General features: G+C 41.8%; 1 protein-coding gene and 1 long non-coding RNA gene across 2 annotated transcripts in view; both read left to right on the top strand.

The window, feature by feature from the left end:
* The window catches only part of LOC117050595 (SITS-binding protein-like), a 28,100-nt gene extending 18,687 nt beyond the window's left edge, over positions 1 to 9,413 (top strand). Inside the window, exons 9-10 of the mRNA XM_033156280.1 lie at positions 387 to 566; positions 9,145 to 9,413. Coding sequence (XP_033012171.1) covers positions 387 to 566; positions 9,145 to 9,318 — 354 coding nt within the window. The 3' untranslated portion in view covers positions 9,319 to 9,413. The remainder of the gene's footprint in view (positions 1 to 386; positions 567 to 9,144) is intronic.
* A 5,314-nt stretch (positions 9,414 to 14,727) lies between these two features.
* On the top strand, positions 14,728 to 23,128 carry LOC117060912. Its single transcript, XR_004428044.1, has 3 exons — positions 14,728 to 14,795; positions 18,893 to 18,895; positions 23,060 to 23,128. It is a non-coding gene; the product is annotated as an uncharacterized LOC117060912 (long non-coding RNA).
* The last annotated feature ends 643 nt before the right edge of the window (positions 23,129 to 23,771 follow it).

Below are 23,771 nucleotides of genomic sequence, written 5' to 3'. Positions count from 1 at the left end.
GATAGGCTGGGATTACAATACCACTTAATTCATATTTTCTTGGCTACTCTGGGTTGGATTCACTTAGGCATCCCTGTCAGGAGAAGACCTGCACAAGGACTTTTGCTTGTACAACACAGCTCCCCCCCTTCCTTCCCCTGTGCACACTCTGAAATTGGCTCAGTTGGGAGAACCCCCATTATAGCACACAGTATGGGGGAGGGTGGAATCCCAGTTGTGGAAGCTGCAATACTTGTACAGATGGAATGATTAAAAGAGTGTGACATTGAATTCCACCCTCTGTATCTACTCCCTTTGGGAGAACATAAATCAAACTAAAATACCTGCTTCCCTATTTTCTTTTCCACAGCGTATTAAAATAATATGCTGAACTTCCTTTCTTTCAGGTGCTGAATCTCACCAGGCACTATGTTCAGACACATCAGAGTTTTGTGGTGCCTCTTGTTGAAAAATACAGCAAGGAGTGGCTCTCTGTAGGATACCCTATTTTTCGACCTGTATGGTGGCTCAGCCCCACTGAGTCCATTACCTTTACAATTGATGATGAATTTCTCATAGGAGATGAGGTAAGAAATAAATTATACTCCAGCATGTTTTGGATCAGGAAGAGCATCTCAGGAACTGAGTATTTTCTATAAGGCATTTGGATTTATGTTAGAGTACTGAACATTTCAGTTCTCTATGGGTTTTGAAAATTCTTGTAAAGTTACGAAGGTAAAATAGAAGACTTGATGATAGAAAACCCTCATAAATTAAAATTGGCAGAAAACATTTATTAAAGCTAGAATTGTGAAAACATGGAAGAATTAACTTTGCTGAGGAGGAATCAGCACGACTTCTGTAAATGGAAATCTTGCCTCTCTAAACTTTTGGAATGAGACACATTTAGACTGTCCAGTCAAAATGTAAAATCATACAATGATAGTAATGGAAGGGACCTTGAACATCTCCTGCCCAACTTCTTGCTCTGTGTAGGAAAACAGAGACATATATGATCCAGTGGACATTATATATTTGGGGTGTGTGTGTATAATGTGTCTCTATCTCTATCATCTTCCTCCCAAATGACTCCTACAAAATGTTACCAGAAGATTCCAATATTAAAGCCTTAAAAACAGAAAACAGATTAAGAATAAAAGTGTATTACTAACAATGGATGAAAATCACCCATGAGGTCTTTCAATGATCTGTGTTGGGATCCATGCTGTTTAACTTACCAATCATGAAGGACTCAGAGTCAGAGGTGAACAAAAGTGTAGAAGATGACACAAAACTACTCAGGATGGTGAAAACCCAAGGAGTGTGTGAAAGCTTTCTTCTAACTGAGCAATTAGGCAATAGAATGATTCAGTGCAAGGAGGTCCAAAGTGATGCTTGCTGGGACATGAAAATCCTCATATATGAAGTCTAACTTGGCTGTGACTATTATGGAAGGGGATCTTGGAGTCAGAATGGAAAGTTCATGAAGCACAGAAGCTCACGTAGCGGCAGTGTGTGGGGAAACATAAATCTCATATTAACTTTATATTTGATCCCTTTAAAAAAATTAATCCCTATCACAATGCTGTTACATAAATTGGTGGAATGCCTGTATTTCGCTCCAAATGAATACTACAGGACAGGAGAAAGATACAGAGCAGGCAAGTAAATAATGAAGAGGTTGGAGCACCCACCACATGAGGAGAGTCTAAAAACTTTGCATGTGGAGATTTTTAAGTTTACAAAAAGTCAAGGAGGACACGATTGAGATGTACTTATTGTATTGAAAGAGGTGTGGGGAGAGAGCCAACCAAGAGCCAGATTTTGATTTAAGGTTTATTTGGCCCATTAGCTTCTTGTGCTTGGAAAAATAGAACAGATCTAAATGGTTTCCACATGTCCAGACATCTGGCAATTTTAGGGTTGATACATTAAGTGGGGTGAGGAGTGGCTAACTTCTTCATGTTCAGGGTCTGATGTATTTTCCAGACAATGTGCGGGATGCTGATGGTAATACTGTAAAGGACTGCAATTTTTTTGCTGCAAAAATTTACTTCTGCCTGGCAAGCCAGATGAAACTGCTTAAGGGTCTAGATCTGGCCTGGCAGCAGCCCATTATCCATCATGAGGGTAGAGCTGCAAACTGGATTCCTCACAGGAATGTGACTGTGATGGACATCAGAAATGGAGGAGAAAGATGAATATATGATCAGTTGTCCAGCTCCTTATGCAGGTATCTCACTCGTTTAAGGTAGCATCCCTCAGAATCAGCTCATAACCTAAAGTACAGGGTCTCCACCAATGTTTCCTGACTAAGTATTCCAGAATGTCGTCCCAGTATTCCCCAGCTATAACTTGCTATAGAAAACAACACTTTCTCCCTGACTTTGGCCTCTCAGATATCCACCCCCATCCCCAGCACACACAGCAGTCTGTTTTGCTTGGTGCAGTAAACCAAACTATGGCTTACAAGGACTGCAAAAATATGCAGGCTCCTGGAGAATGTCTGATGGGTAAAACTTTGGCTTAGCTCAATGCAGCAGTAAAAAGGGCCAGGGAAGAGCAATTGATTCTCAATTTAACAAAAAGCTACCTAATTCTCACTTCCAGAAATGATGTGTGAATTGAAATTGGCACTACTCTAAATTTTGCAATGCAGTTCTCCAACCAATGTGTAAAATAATTAAAAATAAATGCATATATTGGGGAAGGTGTGCATAAAAATGTGTATATTCATAAAAATAACACAACAATGCATTAAATCAGGGGAAACAGCTTGCAAAAAATGTGTGTATTAAATGAAATTGCAAACAAAAATGTGTTTATTAGGAAAAATTCACACTAAAAAGTTGATGAATCTTCATGAGGGTTAATTTTTTTTAAAAAAAAATTAGATGCAGAAAGTGGAAAAGTGAATTTAAGATTTGAAAAAATGACCAACAGAGAGAAACCAAAATGCGACAGATTCATGCATCCTTCCATGTAGTTTGACTCTCCCTGTCATATGAACCAGGCCACTGTGACCTCCTTACTAGGTCAACCATTAGGTCAGAGAAGTAAATAACACTTTTAAAACTTTCCCTTTCAGTGCCGCCTCTTTCTAGACACTACATCACATTTATCATTCCTCGCTGGTTTCCCACCATTGCCTTCCCTTTGGCAGAGGGTTCACTGGAGTGATTGTGATTTATGTGGCATTTTCCACAGCCTAACAAAAGCCCAGCAACATCAGTATTTCAACCAGCAGGTTTACAATGCTTTTAGCAAAGCAAGCAAATGCCTACAGTACCAGAGTGAAATATGGGGCTTTCCATTCAGTGACATTCTAGATCTCACTCTCACTTCTCTTATTTCCTCTCACACTTCTTTCCATCTCCACCCCCTCCCCCTTCTATGGCTCCTACTACCGTCATCCTGGAAAATCCATCACCCATCTGTTGGTTTACTTTAGTCTTCTACAATAGACTGGGAAAGCCTGTTGGACGTAGCTGAATGTTACACTTTCTCTGTGTGTGGCTAGTTGTGCAGGAGGTGATGTTTTATGGGGCATTCCTGGTTGATCAACTTGATTTATTATAGCATGACTGGCTGCGTCTCCAGTGAAGCTTCTGGTTTTGTTTTGTTTTTTGCTAGCATGGAAAAAACAACTTTCACCTGTATAAATAAAAGTCAAAACTGAGGAAATGAGGATACTATAAGAACATGTGTCCTGCTGATACAAAAATCACAGATTATGGTGGCAGGCTTTAGAATCTACTTGATAAAGTTCTTCATTGGTGACTGCCCATAGATTATACCCAAAGGTTCACCTGTTAATTAATATGACACTTTTCAATAAAAACATGCTGAATCACACATTATTCCATCACTGAATCATGTCCCGTCCCCCCGTAAATAAATGAGGTGGTGTAGGAAAGGGATTCAATACCACAGTCTTTTCTTCAATGGACTGAAACCCTTTGGAGATCAATAGCAGTTGGAGGCCCATTCTATGAAGAACACTTTCCATATCAACTCTATTGTTTGGGTACTAATCTAAGCACATGTCTCCATTGATTCTGTTGAAGCATTATTAGTTTCTCCTTGGCTGCTTGTGAAAAGGAACTCTTGATGGAAGTTTAGGAATGATGGGTCACAAACAGACCCTGGCCCAAAGAACCACTGAAACTGGCTGGGGTCACACAGTTGTGTGCTCGGTAATCTGGTTCTTCATAGTGATCTCTTGATGAAGGTGGCACATGGGTGTAGCCAGGAATTTTTTTTTGGGGGGGGGCACAGCAAAAGTTGTTGAGCTTCCCCATTGAAGCCTGAAGTCTATAGCTATCCAGGTAAACCATAAGAGGTGGTTGAGAGGGGTATATGTTAGAAGAGGACAGACATCCTTTCAAATATTACTGTTTGGGTATGCATTGGAAACACCACGTGCATAGCAAAGCTATTAAGTAGTGGGTGTCAATACATAACAAAAGCCATTGGACTGTAGCAATCATCCTGACTTTGTACTGGTCATAATGAAACCCTATAACCTGCCCTGTATCCTAGAAATGTAGGACAGTGACCATAGTTCAGAAGGTCTGAGGTTCCATCCCTGGCATCATGTCCATTTAAAAGGATTTGATAGTAAGTGATGAAGAAGAGGTCCTCTGCCTCAGACCCTCAAAAGTCACTGCCAGCCAGAAGAGCAGACAACACTGGGCTAGATGGACAAGCAGTCTGACTTGGTGTAAGTTCGTATATGAGATTGGAGGGAAAGAATGCAAATAAAGAACTATAAAATGCTGCCCCCTTTTTTGTCCACTATAAAATTTAAATAGCTTTCTCTTCCATATGTGTGTCTTTACATGTTGGAGAAGAATCTTCCACCGCTCTAGGAATACCCAGCTCCTTTTCCCTATGATGCCATTGACTTGGGCAAAAGGAGGCATGGGTGGTGGTACTAGCTGCCCACACCTAGAGGCATCTTGAAACAAGGAAGACTGTTTATGAGATTGATTTCTGTGAGATGTTCATGCCAATGATGCCTCCAAGTATTTCAAATCTTGTTTGTCTAGATTAATAAGGCAATTGGGTGCTCCATTAATGTTATAATCAATTAGCATTAACAAGCAATTGGAAATAAATTAAAGAGCAGTTAACATTCTAATTCCCTTTGCTGTTAGCATTTCAAATACAGCCAATATCTAATTAAATCTTTTGAAGCACTTTCCTATTTGCTGAACTTATGATTAATGTAAAGACTTAAATATTTCTCCCAGATCAAGGCAACGACACATTGATCTTTAGTGTCTTTAGTTCTAAGGCTGATGCATGGTAGGATCTAAAGTGTAGCCTTTAATCATATTAAGAAGACTCTCACTGAGGGCTCATTAAGCGCTCAAAGGGCGATGGAGTTTTGTGTGCATTTGAGGCCTTCTAAAATTTACAGCGACTGTTTTAAGAAGAGCAGTAGTTGCCTCATCGCAATCTTTTTGATCAATATTTCTGCTTTGATGCTTTAATTGTCTTGGTTACTACTGTATTAGAGAATGTGCAGGGTTAGGATATTCTCTTCTCCTGTACTGTCCAAAGTAAAATGTAGACCTCATCCCAGTGTGGTCCTTGACCTTCCCCCCTTTAAAATGTAAGATGATTGAAAATCCCTGCATTTACAAGGGAGAAAGGTCCAAGACAAAAATGGGGGGTAGGACTGACATTATGTGGATACTCCTACTTTTTGCTGCTGTGTAGACAAGCCCCAAATACAGTGGCCACTTCTGCAAATGGCAACTCATGTGAACAGCCTAATGGTGTGAAAAATGTAGGCAACCTAATATGAGTGGAACAATGAGTGTGTCTGGGTGTGCTTAATCTTCTTAGACAATGTTATTTACAGAACTTGGAACGTTTTTAGTAGGTATGATATACACAATTCTCTCTGGTGGGCCTGCATGTTTCTCATTGTATCCTGATTCACATACCTGAAAACAACCTTTGCCTGATTGTGATAAGTTCCATACACCTTGGAGCAGACTATGTAGACATGCAGGTAATCAGAACACTTGCTCTCACAGACAAATGGACTTTGGACTGACAGCGAGGGTGTAGTTATCAATTAAACCTTGTGGCAGATGGTTATCAATTAAACCTTGTGGCAGATGGTTGCTCAGCCACCATTGTGTGGAATGCACAAAGACCTTGCTATAAGTCCAAGGGCTATTTTCAGTCATCTGATCTTCCTAGTCAAACTTTGATCTTCCTAGGCAAGGTGCTCTTTGGTGCTTGTTGGGAACATCTGAAGATGACATCAGTTTCACTATCAGGTGTTCTGCTTTGAGTCTAGCTGATCCAGCCAGGTGAACAAAGAAGCAAAGCTGCAATGAGGCAGAATGGCAGTGCCTTCTTAAATGTTACGGTGGTACCTTGGTTCTCAAACTTAATCAGTTCCGGAAGTCTGTTCCAAAACCAAGGCATACTTTCCCATAGAAAGTAATGCAAAACGGATTAATCCGTTCCAGACTTTTAAAAACAACCCCTAAAACAGCAATTTAGCATGAATTTTACAAGACCATTGATCCGTAAAATGAAAGCAATAATCAATGTTCTGTACTATAAAATAAATAAGACAGTATTGTAGATGATAAAAATTTAATTTAATTTTTTTTCTTACCTGCACTGATGATAGTCATTGTTTGGATGCGGGGCTTTTATCCATTTCCACAGTCACACAATCAATCAATCAATCAATCAATCAATCATAAAACAAAAAACAAGCCACTGTCACAAAAATGAAAAAGCCACACAAACAAAAACTCAGAAAAATAGCAAAAACAAAAGACCAAATATCACCCCAGAGCACTGCAATCAGAAACAGAAGGCTTTAATTATGATTGGGGGGGGGGGGACTCAAATGAGCTGCGCAACAGTGAAAACGGAAGCTCAGGAGCACGTTCGGCTTCTGAAGCAAAAACCGGAACACCTACTTCCGAGTTTGAAGCGTTCAGGTTCTGAGTTGTTCAGGAACTAAGCTGTTCAAAAGCCAAGGTACCACTGTACTAGGCTTATGCTTGTGTCCTTGTGATCTTTAAACATTAGTAGTAAAACACAGAGGCCCCAGAAAGGGAACAAATCAAGTATGTCAGAAAGCTGTCATCTCCTTTGCATGGAAATTTTGTGAGTGAAAGAAATATAATACCCTTGTGGAATGGAGACATTAGTATAAACATTTTTATTGACTTCATATTTTATTACCTTTGTTTATGGTTATAAACTCAGGAATAGGTGGCCTTTTCTGGTTATATTGGGGCTAGTTAATATATTTTTCTGTGTCAGAATCCATTCCAAGTCAGGTGTCTACTCCAGAATCCCACTGCCTCATCTGATTCAGTTAAGTGAAACAGACACTCATGACCTGTCCTTAATTCCATAAGGTGAACTGCAGCACCAGAAGTGTAATAGTGTCAGCATCAATTACAGGTTTCTTATCTGTTGCATAGAAGCCTAGGGCAAATGTCCTAGCATCGCTGTACCAAGATCCTTGTTCTTGGAAGAAGATACATTTTATTGGAGGTGAAATGGAAATTATGGCCATTTTTTAAAAAGTCATTACATTTTCCAACATGAAAGGCTCAGAGCTTTGACATATATCAAGACCTGAGACCTTGATGCTTTTAAATTGATCTCAATGGATGTGTTCAGCTTGTGACAAATAAAGGTGGCCATTTCCCCAATTTTGAACTAGACGTGATGGCAGCAGGACCTAGCTATGAGTCTCCCTGACTCCTAAATTGGTGCCTGGGTGCAGGGTCAATTTAAAGCATGGCATCAGTGGGGGAATTAAATATCCCCATTTATGCTTTTCTAGGTGAAATTATTTGAAATGTGTTTTCCTCTTAGCCAGTATTGCTTTTAGCCATGGAGGTCCACTAGGAGAAAAATAAAAGGGGTTTCAGAGAAAAAGCACAGGCAGCAGAAAAGGACATTTTCCCACTTTAAATCTGCTTAATACTTTATAGAAATGGAGCAGCAGATCCATTTCTGCAAACAAGGCAGGCCATCATTCCACTAGTTTGGCCTTTGCATTTTAAAAAGAACATAAATTCAATTTCATGGCAAACATTATTTGTAAAATGCAGCCTACAGTAAGCTGACAAGTAGAATCTGCCCTTATAAGATATCATCACATATCTCCTCCCAGAAAATCACTTAAATGGGGCAGCGGGGGGAATCTCTAAAATTGAATCGGACAGTTTCCAATGCAGAAATATGGCCTGCATTAACAAGAAGAGATCTTTTCTTACGATACAGCTAATGCAAAACCAAAGATTGGACTATGAACATCAGGCCTTTCTGCTGAGTATCTGGGATCCAAATTTGTGATAAAAGTTCAGTTCTGAAAATACAATGTAATGTGTTTGCAACTCCTGGCAATTCCAATTAAAATAAGTATGGACTCAGACTCAAGCTTCAGTCTGTCACTCATAAAGAATCTTTCATGAATTTGGAAAGAACCATTGTGCTCTAATGATGAACATTTGTGCACTCTAATTCCTTAGAACCCAGCGTTTTAAAACAAAGAAACAAAGAAACAAAAAGACTGCCCTCATCTTCCTGGAACCTCTCTTTAGATCAGTCTTTGGCCAGTTTGCATCAGTACTGGAATTGTTTTAAAGACGTTTGTAACATCTTTTCAAGATTTTTTAATCGTTTTATCACTTATTGTTTGCCGCCCTAGGATCTTTTGGGAAGAAGGGTGGGATTTTAATAGATGGTGTCAAAGCAAACTTTATTGATTTCACCGTTATGATACAAAGTCATTACCAGAACTGGTAATAGTGTGCTGGTTTCAAGTGAGCTTTACTTTATCAGTGGGGCAACGGCCACCCTGTAGCCGAGGTGGGTAGCACAGCACCCTGGTTCTGGGAAGCCCCATGCAGGATCACAAACCCTGCCCACCTCTTGGAGGGGGTGAGCAGAAATTATCAGTGTTCTGACTATATACTCTAAGGACAAGGCTACAGCCCTGGTAGAGCACATGCTTCACATCCATTAGATCCCAGGTTCAACGCCTCATCCCTCCAGATAGGGCAGGCAGTCAGTGTCCACACAACTTAGCTTTATGGACCAATGGTCTGAGTATAAAGCAATTTTCTATGTTCCAATGCCTCTAACATTTCTTTTTCAATTCAGGTCCTTGTTGCCCCAATAACAGAACAAGGGCAACGTCAAAGAGATATTTACCTGCCCAGAGAAGGTCAGAAGTGGAAGGACATCAATACAGCCCAGGTGTTTGATGGAGGGACCTTCATCAGGAACTATTCAGTCTCTCTCATGGATGTGCCTGTTTTCATTAAGACTTTCTAGATTCCAAATCTGACTCAGATCTCAGAAGGTTTCCCTGTATCTCGGAGAAGGATTGCTGACAAGAGCATCCATGTTGACAAGGAAGTTCTTTCTCTGAAAAGTCCATTGCAACATTTAAAATAGACTCAACTCCCCACTGTCTGTTTGCCAAAAATTATAAAGTTCTCCAAGGTGGGACTACAGCAACTGCTACAATTTTTGTACCTTGAAGCCCCAGGCCTGTTCTCCTCTTTGCAGAATCTGTTGAAACACCCAGTTTGCAGGCGTGGGGAGTGGTGAGTAGGATGATGGGGCTTAGATTGGGAACCTCAGGCCTTGGGCTCAAATGTGGTCCTCCAGGCCTTTCTATCTGGCCCTCAGAACATTCTACAGGCCACATCCCTCATTGGCCAGGTTTTTAACCCCCCCCCCCAGTGCTTTTGACTGGCTGGAATGTGTCCCTGAGCTCTGATAATGCTTCTTACTTGTCTGGATAGAGGACAGAGAAGGGTATGTGAGCTTCCTGTACAAAAGTTTACATTTGTGACTCCACTCACATTTGCCTCTGGCTCTGCCCCCCACTGACCTGTGGTCCTCAGAGGATTGCTCAGAGGGAATATAGCCATTGAGGCTGAAAAGGATTCCCCATCAACTTAGTCCTTCCGCCTGCCCCACCAGCAGATTGCTGCTTGTGATGAAATCCCATGGCAAAATGCAGTCTCTTTTCCAAGACGGATTTGATAGTTTAGGATATTTTCCATAAATGTCTTCAAAATTTGGTTGTGAAAAGAGAACAGATTTTGCAAATTAGGAGAGGAATTCAAGGCTGCCTACCTGTGAAGCAACAGAAAAAGGAGGGCAATTGCTTTTGTGGGGATGCCTTCTTTTTAAGTTATGGGGGGGGGGGAGCAGAAGCTTGTTCTCATCATTTCATGATGAACCTTTCAGCATTTCTCTTTTTAGACGTTCTTTCAAGATTGTGTGCTCCCCTTCTCCAGTGACAGAACATACACCTCCCATTATTTACTTTTGTTTTGAAAGCTATCAGCTGACTATTTCTTCCTTTCTCCACTCAAAACAAACAACCACTAGTGCTGGATTGGAGCTTGGTCTAACAAAGCAGTAAAAATAAAATGTTTTATTTCATCTGTAAATCCTGTGAGGGATTAGCTGTCTAAGATGAGCATTCCATCTGTATGAGTTTGAAAAAGTGATATGATTTTTTTAAGTGAAGAGTTGTTGTTTTAACTGAGATGCACATCACCTTGGGTCTTTTAATGAGGCAAAAAGGTGGTGAATAAACTTAATAATTCTGACTTACATGAATCGATGCACCTTGCTGCTTCCAAGACCCAGAGAGCAAAAGATCTAGAAAGCCACAGCCAAAATTATTCCTTTTCATGTTCAAGAGCCATCAAAGCATCTTTCTCTTGCAGCTGATTCAGGTATCAGAGAGGGGTAATGCATTGATTTGCAGCATTAGCACAAGTGGAAGTTTGATGTTGCTGATGAGAGACTTCAGATGACCTTCCAATGCATGTTTTCATACAAAACATGGGTCTGACAGAAATATTCTTAAGGTGCAATCTTATCCCCTCCATGGGAGTTGCCTCTGACTAGACATGTAAAGGATTGTGCAAAAACTCTAAACCGTACAATTGTAGACTTCCCACAGCAACTATCACACTTTGCCCACCAACCTCTTTTTAAGCAGAGGTTGGCTGGCCATCTGTCAGGTGAGATTCCTGCATCATGGATGATTGGACCAAATGACACTCAAGGTCCCTTTCAACTCTAAAATTCCATGATTCTACCTCTTTGGTAGTGGTACTAACTGGGCCCTCAGGGTGTGGGGCAAACACCTTCTCTGTGATGCAGTGTAAATAAAGCAATATAAATTACAAGGGGTGGACACCATTTAAAAACAAGAAACCCACATTTCAAGCTCCAGCCTCAGAAGAAGAAACTTACAATAAAGACACAGACATCAAGTTATCAACAAAACATCTCTCAGAAATGCAATCTATAAACTTAAACAATGACATTAAAAAGCCATTCTCGCTCTTGCCCTTCTTTTAGTTGAATTGGATGTCCTCATAGCTCCTTTGCTTAGGCAGCTTATGGATGAAAGCCTCAATTGCTGCCTTTTGCTCTTCTCATACCCAACCTTTATCCCTTGCACAATTCCATTTTCTCTTCTGCAGGGGCCTTCTTTCAGTCCTGTTAACAAATGTTGTGTAGTGGAGACATCTAGTGGAGAAATATTTCTTAGGGCTCCACTTTTCATCCCTTTCCCCTTCATCTATAATTCCTCATGTTGTAAGAGAATTCATGGAGAACAGGCAAGGTCCCAGCAGACTGGAGGAGGGCAAATGTTGTCCCTATTTTCAAAAAGGGGAAAAGAGAAGACCCAAACAATTACCGCCCAGTCAGCCTGACATCAATACCAGGAAAGATTCTTGAGCAGATCATTAAGCAAACGGTCTGTGAGCACCTAGAAAGGAACGCTGTGATCACTAAAAGTCAGCATGGGTTTCTGAAAAATAAGTCATGTCAGACCAATCTGATCTCATTTTTTGACAGAATTACAAGCCTGGTAGATGAAGGGAACGCTGTGGATGTAGCCTATCTTGATTTCAGCAAGGCCTTTGACAAGGTGCCCCATGATATTCTCGTAAAGAAGCTGGTAAAATGTGGGCTAGACAATGCTACCATTCAGTGGATTTGTAACTGGCTGACTGACCAAACCCAAAGGGTACTCATTAATGGCTCCTCTTCATCCTGGAGAGAAGTGACAAGTGGGGTGCCACAGGGTTCTGTCTTGGGCCCAGTCTTATTCAACATCTTCATCAATGACTTGGATGATGGGCTTGAGGGTATCCTGATCAAGTTTGCAGATGACACCAAATTAGGAGGGGTGGCTAATACCCCAGAGGACAGGATCACACTTCAAAATGACCTTAACAGACTAGAGAACTGGGCCAAAGCAAACAAGATGAATTTTAACAGGGAGAAATGTAAAGTACTACACTTGGGCAAAAAAAATGAAAGACACAAATACAGGATGGGTGGCTTGAGAGCAGTACATGTGAAAAGGATCTAGGAGTCTTGGTAGACCATAAACTTGACATGAGACAACAGTGTGATGCAGCAGCTAAAAAAGCCAATGCAATTCTGGGCTGCATCAATAGGAGTATAGCATCTAGGGAAGTAATAGTACCACTATATTCTGCTCTGGTCAGACCTCACCTGGAATACTGTGTCCAGTTCTGGGCACCACAGTTCAAGAAGGATACTGACAAGCTGGAACGTGTCCAGAGGAGGGCAATCAAAATGGTCAAAGGCCTGGAAACGATGCCTTATGAGGAACGGCTTAGGGAGCTGGGTATGTTTAGCCTGGAGAAGAGAAGATTAAGGGGTGATATGATAGCCATGTTCAAATATATCAAAGGATGTCATATAGGGGAGGGTGAAAGGTTGTTTTCTGCTGCTCCAGAGAAGCGGACACGGGGCAATGGATTCAAACTACAAGAAAGAAGATTCCACCTAAACATTAGGAAGAACTTCCTGACAGTAAGAGCTGTTCGACAGTGGAATTTGCTGCCAAGGAGTGTGGTGGAGTCTCCTTCTTTGGAGGTCTTTAAGCAGAGGCTTGACAGCCATCTGTCAGGAATGCTTTGGTGGTGTTTCCTGCTTGGCAGGGGGTTGGACTGGATGGCCCTTGTGGTCTCTTCCAACTCGATGATTCTATGATTCTATGAGTTCTTTTTTTTTTGCAGAGGTTTATCTATTTGTTTACCTTTTAAAATACTGAAGAAGTATAGCATCAAGGCAACTAACTGCTTATGTAGTGCAGTCCCATACATGTTTATTCAGCAGTAAATCACACTGGTTTGAGTAAAGCTGACTCGCTAGCCTAGTAAGTCTGTTTAGAATTACAGTCTTGTTCAATTGACGTGTAGAGATTTTCTAAAAACTAGTTGTCACACATTAAAGAATGACAGGCTAAATAAATAATGGCTATTTATCACCACAGATTAAAAGACCTAAAGAGACCCTTTGTAAAATGTGTTCCTTGTTACTTTTTATATTATTTGTTGTTTCTAGATTGTTAGCTGCCTTGGACTTTTGAGGAAATGGATCCTTAAATAAACAAATAATAGCAGATCATAATAAATACCCGCAAATCTGTCCACCTAGAGCAGGAGTTGATCTATTGCCGGCGGAGGGGAGCCATCTTGGAAAGCTCCAGTTGTTGGGCTCCAGCTTCTATAACTTCCTGTCAGCATGGCCAGTGGTCAAGGATGCTATGGGTTGTGGTCCAATAACATGTGGAGGGCCACAAGCTTCCCATTTCTGCCATAATGGGCCCATTGCCTTTCAATAACCTGTGGCCCTCCAGATGTGGTTGGTTTACAACTCCCATAATCCCTCACCACTGACCATGCTGGCTAGGGCTATTGGAAGCCTTGAGTCCAACAACATCTAGAGGGCCACACGTTTGTCAGCTTGCCTTACAGCAACACCAGAAATTAGCACCCAGGTCACAGTGTAGTGAAAACATGGCAAGGCATTTATGAAACACAGTTATGGGCTATATATATCCAAGTCTTCTAACCACTTAGGCCCAGAATACAGCCTAAGGATGATATCAGACAAAGCTTCACTCGGACCTCCAAGTGGTATGCTTTAGATCTGAGCAAGATAAAATTACTCTGGCAGACCTTTGTTGAATACCCCTGCCTAGTCTATTATCATCATAGTTTTTCTACTGCCTCACTTCAGATTGAAATTTCCTGCCAAGGGCTGCACACTTGCCATTGTTGCTGCACTTTCTACTCCACTTTCCAGCCTTGGTTACGATATTAAAAATACTACATTGCAATGTGAAACTGCAATGGGCACTACAACTAAGTTCAATAGGCTATCTAGGCCATGCCATATGGCTGTGCGCAGCCTTACATGGAAACAAGGATTAGGGATATGTGCCCCCCCCCCGGATTCCTGCAGATGATTTCCAACTGGCCTGGCTATCGTAAACAGCAGAGAAATCACAGTGTGTCAGCTAGGACGGGGCAGGGTCCAAAGTCAAAACAGACAACAGTCAAGAGAATCCAGGAACTTGGGAGAGAGGAGGGAAAATAATGTGGGGGAGATGGAATTTGACAGTGGGGTGATGTTTGAGATGGGAAGGCAAGAATCTAAGGGAAATGGGACTTTCTGATCCTCCAAAATGCCTACAGTCATCCCTAGGAGCCGTTAAAAAGAAAATAAAAGATAGGTCTGCATTAATCCACATCAAAATCCAGGCTTGATTTTGACACGGTAGCTAAGAAAGAATTAACACTACTGTGCTGTGCTGTAATTGTTGTTTTTAAAATTCTTTATTAAACTTCAGTATAAACGAAAAATGCAATACAAACTCAGCTGAGGGGGAAAGGCAGAAAATAAATACATATAAACAAGGAGAGGATTGGAAAAACACACTATGTAATGTAGTGAAGAGGGAGAGTTTTAATTCTCTAGTTTATAAGTTTATAAGTCTGTTTGTAACCAAGCTTTCTTGGTTAGCTTTCTCTCTCTCTGTATAAGTTGGGGGGGGGGAAAGTTTTTAGCTAAGAGCTTGTCTGCTAATGCATTCTTTACTGACATACTGTTAATCCAGAAGCGGGCAGCTAAGGGAGGGGGCTTCCTCCCCCTTTCTCCTCCTCTCTCTCCTCTCCTTATCTCATACCTGGCTCTGAGTTGAACGAAGAGGCCCCCCTGAATAACTGGAGCTTTCAGTTATTCTGTGAAAGTCAGTATACAGACTCAAGCTTTTTTCTGAATAGGAGTTTTTCAACTTACTCTGGAGTTCTCAGTTTTCTGAGCTGAAAGTCAGCCTTTTCTCAAACCTCTCTGGAGAGAGAGAGAGAGTCTTTTAGCTTCTCTGAAAATCTCCTTTTTGTGGAAAAGACAACCCCACCCCCCGGGTAAGCTTCACCCTCCTTCTCTCTGTACAAGTGAGTCTTTCCCCTGGATAGTTTGATCTTCTTTCCTCTATGTAAGTCCCCCCTTTTACCTTGTTCTCTACGCAATTAAGTCCTTTTAACTGATTTTCCTTTTTCTCCCTTTTAAATCTCTTAAACTGAGATTCTTTGTCTCTCTCTCTAATGCTTTTTAAGTTCTTTTATTTGACATGTAGCTTCTACTGATGTGTAGCATTCCTAGCCTCTCTATAAATGGTATTTAGACTTTACCTGAGTTTGTAAAACTTTGGCTTTTGTCTGTAGCCCCTTTTATTTGATACTATTTGCCTGGCTTTTATTTGATACTATTTGCATGGCCTTTTTAATATTTCTATGTTATTGGCATAATATTTAGCTTTTACTGTAAGCTCTGTCTTTGTGCAACTTATTCTCTTAGTGCATACCTCTCTGGCATATCATTAGTCAATGAAAAGCGCCCCTTCGCTGGAGCGCCCCCTTCCCTGGATGGCACAGGAATTCCTGGCCGAGGGATGTGAGAGTTGCCAGACAGCCAGAGACAGGATAATTCTTAGGGAAAGGCGGGAGGTACCAGGGGCAGCCAGGGGCTGCTTAACCCCCACTTTGAGATAAGAGTGCGAGGCAGGAATTTTCACCCAATAATGAACTCAAGGCTGAAACCCTATAAGTAAAAGCTTTTCTGTAACCTGTTTAGATGAAACCTTTTCTGATAGATATGAACCTTGATTAGTAGTGCATTCCTTACTGGCATATTAAGCCAGGAAAGGAATAGATCAAGAGGGGCCCACTCAAGGAGACAGGCAGGCACCAGGAACGAATTCAACGCTAAGTGACCTTTTGGCCTAGAAGATTGTAAGAACAGGAATTTTCAAGGATGATACTAAGGCTGTGACGTGCACAGATTCCTGGGGAAGGGGAAAGAGGGGTTTGAAGATTATATAAACTGTATGCAACTGATGCTCGGGGCAGTTCGCTGTGAATTATCACGCGGGTGCCTTCCTGCCATTCTAAATGACAGGAATAAAAACTCTTTCTCTATTTCAAATCCTCAGTGTCTTTTTTTTTGACTCCTTCCTCCCTCACCCCCCCGGGTGCAACAAAGAACCCAAGGTTAACGGAAAGGCCTGCAATAAGGCTACATTTTCCTGGGGGCTCTTTTCCGGGATTTGGCGTTCCCCGGGGTTGAGGGACTAGGTCTGAGGCATCTCTGCAAGGCGAACAGCTCAGTTCGGCTTGGCGCTCCTGCGCGCACCTACCAGTTTGTAGGAGGAGCCAGCCACTCCGTTCTTGAGTGGAGACGCTGCAAGAGATGAGAGAAAGAGAGTGGCCGCACAGGGGGGAAATCTGGAGGGAAAAGGTAAGCTCCAGAGGTTGGGAGGTACGGGGCTTGATCAACCCCACAAAGGCAGTGAGCAGTGAGTGCCGCCTTTAACCTGGCAGTGAGCACATGGCGTGCCGCCAGGGCCAGCAGTGTGCAGCAAATGCCGCTGGTTTTTGGGAAGAAGAGAATAGAGGGGAGGCTTACTTTGTTCAAGTGAATGGGTGTATGGGGACACTCCAATGAATGGTTTGAGTGAATGAGACGCTAGGACTCAGAGTCACTGGCAAGGCGAAATGTTGGTCTTTAATGTGAATGTGGGCGTGAGAGAAATTTGGTTAGGTGGGGGGAGTGTCCCAGGTCAATTGGAATTTTTGTTGCTGTGTAAAAATTTATGATTTGTAATAATGTTATGATATTGTGAATTTCCTCTTGTGTGTGTGTATGTGCCTGTCTGTGTCTCAAAGATGCCATGCTGTGTGATTTTGTATGAGTCCGTCTGTGTCTGCAGTGATGCCACAAGAGGCTGTTTTGACTGCTAATCCAGTATGCCTTGTGAAATGAATTTTTTTTTATGTGTGGGTCTGTGCGGGTTTCTAGGAGATTAGCCTATCTGGGTGAATTTCTGTTGCCTCTGTTTGAAGGTTCCAGTGAAAAACTGGGACGGGAGAGATTATTTCCATGCTTTCTTTCCAAGTGTTATCCTTGGAGAGAAGGGAAATTTTTTACTCCAGTTGTCTAGCAGACAGGGACTGCCTGACCTCTCCTCCTCCTCCCCTCTCAATGTGTGTGTGAGTGAGTGGGGGTGCAGGTGGCACCCACCTTACACCCTATTTCTTCCAGATCTCTGTGAATGATTATGTCTCCTTATTGCTTTTTGCAAAAATTATGAAGGTTTCTTTTCTGTTTGAGGCTTGCATTTCATTCAGATCAGGGGGTGCAGAGGGCAGCCCCAAGCGTTTGGCATTAAGTAAGTGAAAAGGGAGGGCTGCCACATCCTTAGAGAGTGTGTGAATAGAACTGTGTGTCCCCAAAGCAAGCAGTATACCTGCTTGTTCCCTGCATCCCCATCAAATTCCCAGACCCTGCCTTGGAAGGGGAAAGAGCTACGGGCTGCCAGGCTATCTGTGTGCCCTTGTTGTGGGAGCATGGTCTTTGAAACCTCCATGACAACTTACACCTTCTGGTTGTGTGTTTCTTTGACTTTGGAAGCAAGTTGCACCTGTTTACCTGTTGTGTTGTTTTTCTCATTTCTAGTTTTTATTATGTAAAATAGCCCCTCTTACATAACAATCTAAGCAAGAGGGAAGAACAAGAAGGGGGGCCTCACAACCCCTCCAATAATTAGTGATCACTGATACTGTGTGTGTGCCAGCAGGAATTAGCCAAAAGGGGGCTAAGTTGCTGCAGGCTCTGTGTGTGTGTGTGTGGGTTTGTTTGTTTGTTTGTTTTTCCTTTCTCTCTTTGCCTTAACACAACTGTGTTTTGTGTCGAAGACAGAACTTCGGGTCTCAGTGAAGAGCTGGGATAGAGGAGAGAAGATTTATTTTCATTAAAATCAACCCTCTTGCAAAGCTCTATCTCTGTGTATGAAGGGGGGTTGGCTTTCCCCAATCTCTTTTTTATCCTTGTAAGTTGACCTTTGTCTTGTCCCTTGGCTTTTTTGTATATGTGGCTGCACAACAGCAGCTTTCTCAGGTGGATTTGAAATTGACATGTGTCTGCACAGTGGCAGTCCCTTTGTATATGTTTTGTTTTTATGTCCTCCTGCTTCCTTTCGAGGAATCTGTTTGAACCTAGGGTTTGGTGAGTGTGTTTTATAAACTGTTTGTATGCCAAGGCTTGTATATTCAATAGATCAGGCTGTAAAAGTCTATTTCTCTGCAAGGTTTAGGTGAATGTGAGTGTGTTTTGCATTAAAAGGAGGGCTGCTTGTTTGTTTGTTTGTTTGTTTTTGAAGCTAATACAGTCCTTGTTTGTTTCTTAATTGACATTTGTTAAGTAATAAAGGAGTAACGAGCTCACTGAAGGAATGTGGCAGGGAGATCGCCACAATCTCTAACAAAAGCTTGCTAGCAGGAATGGAAAGGAGGGGGAGCGGGGGAAACAGAAAAGCCTCGTTTTTAAAGAGCAATTTTTTCCTCTTCACAGCAGCAAACCATGGAAGGGAATTGATTCTCCTACCGGCTTGAGGGGAGGTGATATGTCTTCTAAGCAGGCTGATGATTTTCACTAAAGGTTGATTAGAGGAAAAGTTTTATTTTATATCCCAGGTCTTAAGTTTTTCTAGGAAGTTTTTTTGAAGATATAGTATGTGGAATAAAGAAAAAAAGGAATGTTAAAAGCAGAATAGGAAGGGCTTGTGGCAAGCAGTAATTGCAACAGGAGCCCTGACACTGTGAGGATTTGGGAAATTTTGAACCTCAGGAGAAAAGGGGGCAGAAATTTGGAATGATTGGGGGGGGGAAATGATGATGGCAAAGAGAATGTGTATACTCATTGAAGGCAATATTTATCTCCTACAGATTTGAAGTGTGCTTTCACTACCCCTCCGTGCCCAAGCTGCAGAGCACATCTCAGGGGTGACTCCATCGCCCAAACAAGGCACCATGGAGAGGAGCTGGTGGCCCGGCAAGGAGTTGGCGGCCTGCCAAGCTGCGCTGTGGAAGCATGGGACGATGAGAGGAGTCTGGAGATGGCTCTGATATTACAGAGGTGGTAAGATATAGCAAACCCTTCAAAGACTGTTTTTAAATAGACAGGGGCTCTCCCTATTGCCCTGTCCATAATTCGTTGTTACCTAAAAGAACCCTGAAAATTGTCACCCTTTGAATGAGCACATCGAGGTTTTAACTCCATTGTCCAAATGAAACACCGTTGTGCGGAGTTGTTAACCTTGCTAAGCTGGCTACCACGCAGCGTGAGATGATGAGAGCGACCTACCAATGGCTCTGAAGCGAAATAAATAGGCCAAGTTCTGTCTGGCAACCCAAGTCTGTCAGACTTGTTCCCTACTGCCCTGTTTGCAGATCCTACCCTAAGTTCTCCTGAGGGTCAACAATGGGCTGGTGGTTTCAGGAGACATGCATACGTCACAAAGTGCAGTCTCTCTCCCATGTTTTGTTTTTTATTGAAGATTGGGTAATAATGATTCAGGTGTAAAGCAGCTTTCTGAGTAATTGAATACACCTGTCATCCACAGGTGATGGAGGCTTTGTGTCTTAGCTGACACGGACTCTCCAGTCTGTTTGGATGCAGGCAAACAGAAGAGGAGGGAAAGTTAATCTCTGATATTGCTGTTAGAACTGATAATATAATTGGGATAGGAAATGGATCTTATCTGGGAGAGATTGTATCTTTCTGTTCCTTGACATCAGCAGAGTTTTATGCTAAACTGGGCTGAATAATAATAATAATAATAATAATAATAATAATAATAATAATAGAATGTTACCTTTCAGTGTATGGATATTTGTCTAATAAAGGTATCAACTGTTATAAAATTTGGTATTATGGAATGGAATCAATCCCCTGTGGGATGACTGAAGGGTTAACATATGGCTAAGAATATATAACTTATATGTTTATATATCAATCTGATTTGCAGGAGTTGGAGTTATTAATGCTATGGGTTTAAAAGTTCTGGATAATAAACTGGCATTTTTAGGTGATCATCTTGAAATGATAAATATTGCAGGAAGCTGGTGTGTTGATTCAAGATATAAAGGTTATAATAAAATATTATCTAATCAATATGATTAGACAGCAGCAATAGACATTAAGGGCAAGATCTACCCTACTGCACATCTATGAAGATTGGAATGTGATATTCAAGTGGAAGTGCTGAAGGTATTAAACAGATAGAAGACATATTATCTTGAATATCAATATAAATTGGAAATGGCTCAAAATATGTGGTATTGTGTATTTGTTTATATTTGTGTGTATTCTAAGTTTAGAGTGTTTCCATGGATTGGGAAAATGAACCAAATTATTTCCCTGGGCCAAAGAGTAGACCATGTAAGATCAAGGGGTGGAGCTATGGGATAATCATTGCGGAAGAACATTGTATTTCGAGGAGACAGTGATCTGACATGGTCAGCTTTACCTTGTGAGTGTATGGGAGGCCATCCTTATTTGTTTAGGGTATTCTAGCTTACCTCAAACAGGTAGGAGGACTGAGGTGTGACCATTATCGATCGTACCCTCCAAGCACAGATATTATCTCTGTCACGTGTCTTCTATTCTTTTAACAGGAAAGCCCTCTAATGCACGCCGTGTAGTTTTGCTAAGCCAGTTTATCCCTATGCAGCAGCTCTGAAATCTAAGTGGCTGAGGTGTCTCCCTACTCATGCAGAAAGTGAATCTGCCGCAACGTGCGGAATATCCCTAGAAGCTGAAGATCCAGAGAAACCCTGTCTCTGACCCCACCGGGAGTGGGTCAGAGCACGGTCTCCAAAGGCAACAAAGGCCTGCTGCCAATGCACCGGGAGCCAGTGGCCCTGCGCACGCCTATAGAAGAAAGGGAAGAAAAGAACACTGAATGGGAGGACCGGACAATCGTATTGCCTTAATTTGTGTTGACCAGTTACAGATAGGTTAACCAATCTAGGATGTTTCAGGGGTATTTTCATTGTATTAGAAAGTCCCCTTGCTGTTTTATTGCTTTTACGCTTCTGTATTCCCTGCTTAATGCAATGTGTGCATATAATGATTCACAAAGTTGTGTCACGGATTCTACAGCTTATTGCCCTTGCTAGATAATATCAGTCTTTTGCCAAGGACGAGCCGTAAGGCTGTCCAAAAGAAGAGGAGGGAATGAAGAGGGAGAGTTTTAATTCTCTAGTTTATAAGTTTATAAGTCTGTTTGTAACCAAGCTTTCTTGGTTAGCTTTCTCTCTCTCTGTATAAGTTGGGGGGGGGGAAAGTTTTTAGCTAAGAGCTTGTCTGCTAATGCATTCTTTACTGACATACTGTTAATCCAGAAGCGGGCAGCTAAGGGAGGGGGCTTCCTCCCCCTTTCTCCTCCTCTCTCTCCTCTCCTTATCTCATACCTGGCTCTGAGTTGAACGAAGAGGCCCCCCTGAATAACTGGAGCTTTCAGTTATTCTGTGAAAGTCAGTATACAGACTCAAGCTTTTTTCTGAATAGGAGTTTTTCAACTTACTCTGGAGTTCTCAGTTTTCTGAGCTGAAAGTCAGCCTTTTCTCAAACCTCTCTGGAGAGAGAGAGAGAGTCTTTTAGCTTCTCTGAAAATCTCCTTTTTGTGGAAAAGACAACCCCACCCCCCGGGTAAGCTTCACCCTCCTTCTCTCTGTACAAGTGAGTCTTTCCCCTGGATAGTTTGATCTTCTTTCCTCTATGTAAGTCCCCCCTTTTACCTTGTTCTCTACGCAATTAAGTCCTTTTAACTGATTTTCCTTTTTCTCCCTTTTAAATCTCTTAAACTGAGATTCTTTGTCTCTCTCTCTAATGCTTTTTAAGTTCTTTTATTTGACATGTAGCTTCTACTGATGTGTAGCATTCCTAGCCTCTCTATAAATGGTATTTAGACTTTACCTGAGTTTGTAAAACTTTGGCTTTTGTCTGTAGCCCCTTTTATTTGATACTATTTGCCTGGCTTTTATTTGATACTATTTGCATGGCCTTTTTAATATTTCTATGTTATTGGCATAATATTTAGCTTTTACTGTAAGCTCTGTCTTTGTGCAACTTATTCTCTTAGTGCATACCTCTCTGGCATATCATTAGTCAATGAAAAGCGCCCCTTCGCTGGAGCGCCCCCTTCCCTGGATGGCACAGGAATTCCTGGCCGAGGGATGTGAGAGTTGCCAGACAGCCAGAGACAGGATAATTCTTAGGGAAAGGCGGGAGGTACCAGGGGCAGCCAGGGGCTGCTTAACCCCCACTTTGAGATAAGAGTGCGAGACAGGAATTTTCACCCAATAATGAACTCAAGGCTGAAACCCTATAAGTAAAAGCTTTTCTGTAACCTGTTTAGATGAAACCTTTTCTGATAGATATGAACCTTGATTAGTAGTGCATTCCTTACTGGCATATTAAGCCAGGAAAGGAATAGATCAAGAGGGGCCCACTCAAGGAGACAGGCAGGCACCAGGAACGAATTCAACGCTAAGTGACCTTTTGGCCTAGAAGATTGTAAGAACAGGAATTTTCAAGGATGATACTAAGGCTGTGACGTGCACAGATTCCTGGGGAAGGGGAAAGAGGGGTTTGAAGATTATATAAACTGTATGCAACTGATGCTCGGGGCAGTTCGCTGTGAATTATCACGCGGGTGCCTTCCTGCCATTCTAAATGACAGGAATAAAAACTCTTTCTCTATTTCAAATCCTCAGTGTCTTTTTTGACTCCTTCCTCCCTCACCCCCCCGGGTGCAACAAAGAACCCAAGGTTAACGGAAAGGCCTGCAATAAGGCTACAGTAGAAAACAGAGAACAAGGATAAGGATAAGGATAAGGAAAGGAAGTACAAGTTATTTGCAAATGTCATACATGACAGATAACGCTACCATCAATTAACAGAATTATTTATTTTTGTCACTATTACACCCTCACTAATATACATGTTTTTACAAGAGGTAGCTAGCCCAAGATGCCACCTACAGTTTCCAATCTTATTTAAGAGGTGGCAAGCATTCCAAATGCTGGCTGCCCTGCCTAGAATGGTTTGGATAATAGTAACATCATTTATGTATAAAACAAAGCTTTGCCAGACACTTGAGAAATTATCTTTGCTTAATTTGTCCCCTATTCAACCACATTTCCCCATAATTAAGAGAACACACAACTGTCTACACCAGGCCCCTTTCAGATGTTTCCAGTTTCCCGCTATAAACCTTCCTGCCACTGCAGTAAGCCTGTGCTGAATTAGACCTTCATCTTGACAGTCCTCCTGGATTGTGAATGCTTCTGGTCTCTTTTCAAAGGCTTCCAAAGCTCCACTGGGTCTCTTGGCACATTTGGAGAAAGGCTTTAGCTACTCTGGTGCCAGAGTGGGAAGCTGGAAGACAAGATAGGGCTCTTGCACCTTTGAGAATCTTGTTGAAGAGGGAATTTCAGCAAGTGTAGCTTGTCAGAACAATTCCACACAACTATCTTAGGTGCAGGAGCCCTATTTCCTTGTGTATCAGGCTAATTTAAATGAGG

This window comes from Lacerta agilis, chromosome 1, assembly GCF_009819535.1.
Source record: "Lacerta agilis isolate rLacAgi1 chromosome 1, rLacAgi1.pri, whole genome shotgun sequence".
NCBI lineage: Eukaryota > Metazoa > Chordata > Lepidosauria > Squamata > Lacertidae > Lacerta > Lacerta agilis.
This window is presented reverse-complemented; position numbering and strand designations above follow the sequence as displayed.